The 2,239-nt window shown below is 36.6% G+C and overlaps 1 protein-coding gene across 1 annotated transcript; it reads left to right on the top strand.

The window, feature by feature from the left end:
* Positions 1 to 274: 274 nt before the first annotated feature.
* LOC141393234 (chitinase-like protein Idgf1) lies at positions 275 to 2,026 on the top strand. Its single transcript, XM_073966202.1, has 3 exons — positions 275 to 434; positions 498 to 1,049; positions 1,133 to 2,026. Exons 1-3 carry the CDS (start codon positions 308 to 310, stop codon positions 1,903 to 1,905), a joined length of 1,452 nt encoding a protein of 483 aa, XP_073822303.1. The 5' UTR covers positions 275 to 307; the 3' UTR covers positions 1,906 to 2,026.
* Positions 2,027 to 2,239: the final 213 nt, after the last annotated feature.

Genomic DNA, 2,239 nt, shown 5'->3' with positions numbered 1-2,239 from the left:
AATCTTTGGGCCAGACAAACGCCTTAATTTTTGGGGTCTATGGAAACTTCTTGAGAAGTCAATACTGCGTTCGGCTTCAAGAAAGTTTGCCATCATAGCCACAAAAGTATGTTAGCAATAATCTTAGTAAGAAATTATTTTTATTGCGTATACAGAATGATATCATCATATTATCTAAAAAAAGTCAGTTGATTGAGGTTCTGTGGTCAATGAAAGCGAAAGTCGTTCATATGAATTCAGCCTTTACATACAGCAAACGAAAGCCGTTTAGTTTTCATTTAATTCTTCGACGATAAACAACAACGAAATGGTGGAACTAAAACAACATATTTTATTCGCGCTACTTCTTTATTTACTCCAACTGACAAGGGGCCAAGAATCTAGTGTTAAAAATTTGGTTTGTTATTATGACATGGAAAGTTCACAACGTTATGGTAAGTAGGAGATCAACAAAATTATTTCAATCGCTTTAAAAACCCATTTACCATCTATAACAGGATATGCCAGTTTTACTTCTAAATATTTGAATCAGTCTGTGAAATACTGTAGTCATGTGGTTTATGCCTCGGCTCATATGGATGCAAAAACCTATGACATCTATTTACCTGTAAAAAATCAAATTGCTGATAGTTATAAACCCAGGAATTTGAAAAAGTTAAAACCCCAATTGAAGGTGTACCTAAGCATTGGTGGAGATAGAGATGACAAAGATAGCTATGGTCCCTTGAAATATTTGCATTTTTTGGAAAGTAGTGACTATTATCATCGAAGATTTATTACAAAAACAATGGAAATTTTGCACATGTATCAGTTTGATGGTTTGGATTTGGCTCTGCCATTGCCACGTAATACGCCACAAGATGAATCAAATCTGGGAGCATTTCTCAAGGACATCAATCCGATGGGCGGAGGAGAAGGACGCAAGGCGGAAACAGCAAATGTACAATATCGTCATGTTTATAGCAAATTTGTCACAGAACTCAAGAAGGAGTGTGACAAAAATAAGTTTGATCTAACCATGACTGTGCTACCCAATGTCAATTCAAGCGGTGAGTTAAAATGCAATGATTCATATCAACTAACCACTCTATTGCTAAGCATGTAATAATTTTTGTTGCTTCGATACTTGTAGATTATTACGATGTTGCAGAAATCCACAAACATTTCAAATTCATAAATCTCTTTGCCTTCGATTTTAATACACCCGAACGGAGTCCCTCAAAGGCAGATTATTCGGCACCGCTTTATTTTAACCCACACCAAAATCGCTTACCCTACGCCAATGCTGATTTTCAAATAAAATATTGGCTTCAACAAGGATGCCCAGCAAAGAAACTGAATTTGGGTATTGCCACTTATGGACGAGCATGGAAATTAACTACCAGATCGGGTTTATCTGGCAAACCTATAGTTGAAGATACCGACGGCCCAGGAGGTTATGGGAATAACAGTTTACTTAGTTGGCCATCAATTTGCCGACAATTATCCCATCAGCGTCGTAATGAACGTCCCTTAACGGAGAGAACCGATACCAGTTATGGTAATTATGCTTTTCGCCCGGCCAATGCTAGAAACGCTGGTGGCATTTGGATTAGTTATGATGGTCCGAAATTTGCTGCCACCAAGGTCAGCTATGCCAAGCAAAAGGACTTGGGCGGTGTGGTTATTTATGATTTGAGTAGAGATGATTTTAGAGGTTTGTGTCATAATATTGAATTTCCAATTTTAAAATCAATCCGAGAAAAATTAATTGAGTCACAACCAAAGCAAACAGCAGTCATCCGAAGTAGACCGAAAAGTGCGAAAACTCTTATAAGGCCGGCTGCTAGACAATCGAGAAATAACGATATATTGAAAGGCATAGTAAATACTGCTAACATTCTTAGCATATGGACACCACAATAAAATATGGAATATGCAAACAAATAGCATCAGTCCAGTATAGCAATATTAAAAACTAAATAACTTAAGAAGAATGTTTCTACCAAAATGCTTTCAATAAAATGAAAGTTTGTTTTCTCTTCAATCCACAGTGGTGGCACTTACAAGGGAAGGTGTGACAAAAATACTTCTAGATAACATATCGAACTGAAATTTTTATCAATGGGTCCTCATGGCCAAAAAACACTGCAAAAATATTGCAGTCCTACGTCCAAGATTTCGCGTGGTTTTCATGTAACGAATCATCTTGAATTTAAGTATTTTACTGTTACCAAGACATTGTTCAATCAAATTTGCT

The sequence above is a fragment of the Musca autumnalis genome, unplaced genomic scaffold (assembly GCF_047663935.1).
Source record: "Musca autumnalis isolate F117 unplaced genomic scaffold, ASM4766393v1 scaffold_2, whole genome shotgun sequence".
Lineage (NCBI taxonomy): Eukaryota > Metazoa > Arthropoda > Insecta > Diptera > Muscidae > Musca > Musca autumnalis.
This window is presented reverse-complemented; position numbering and strand designations above follow the sequence as displayed.

Excerpts from the sequence above, each read along its gene's own strand:
- LOC141393234 (XM_073966202.1), top strand. The coding sequence starts at position 308 with ATGGTGGAACTAAAACAACATATTTTATTCGCGCTACTTCTTTATTTA. Across the intron at positions 435-497 it reads GGAAAGTTCACAACGTTATG|GATATGCCAGTTTTACTTCT; the intron begins GTAAGTAGGAGA and ends CATCTATAACAG. Across the intron at positions 1,050-1,132 it reads ACCCAATGTCAATTCAAGCG|ATTATTACGATGTTGCAGAA; the intron begins GTGAGTTAAAAT and ends CGATACTTGTAG.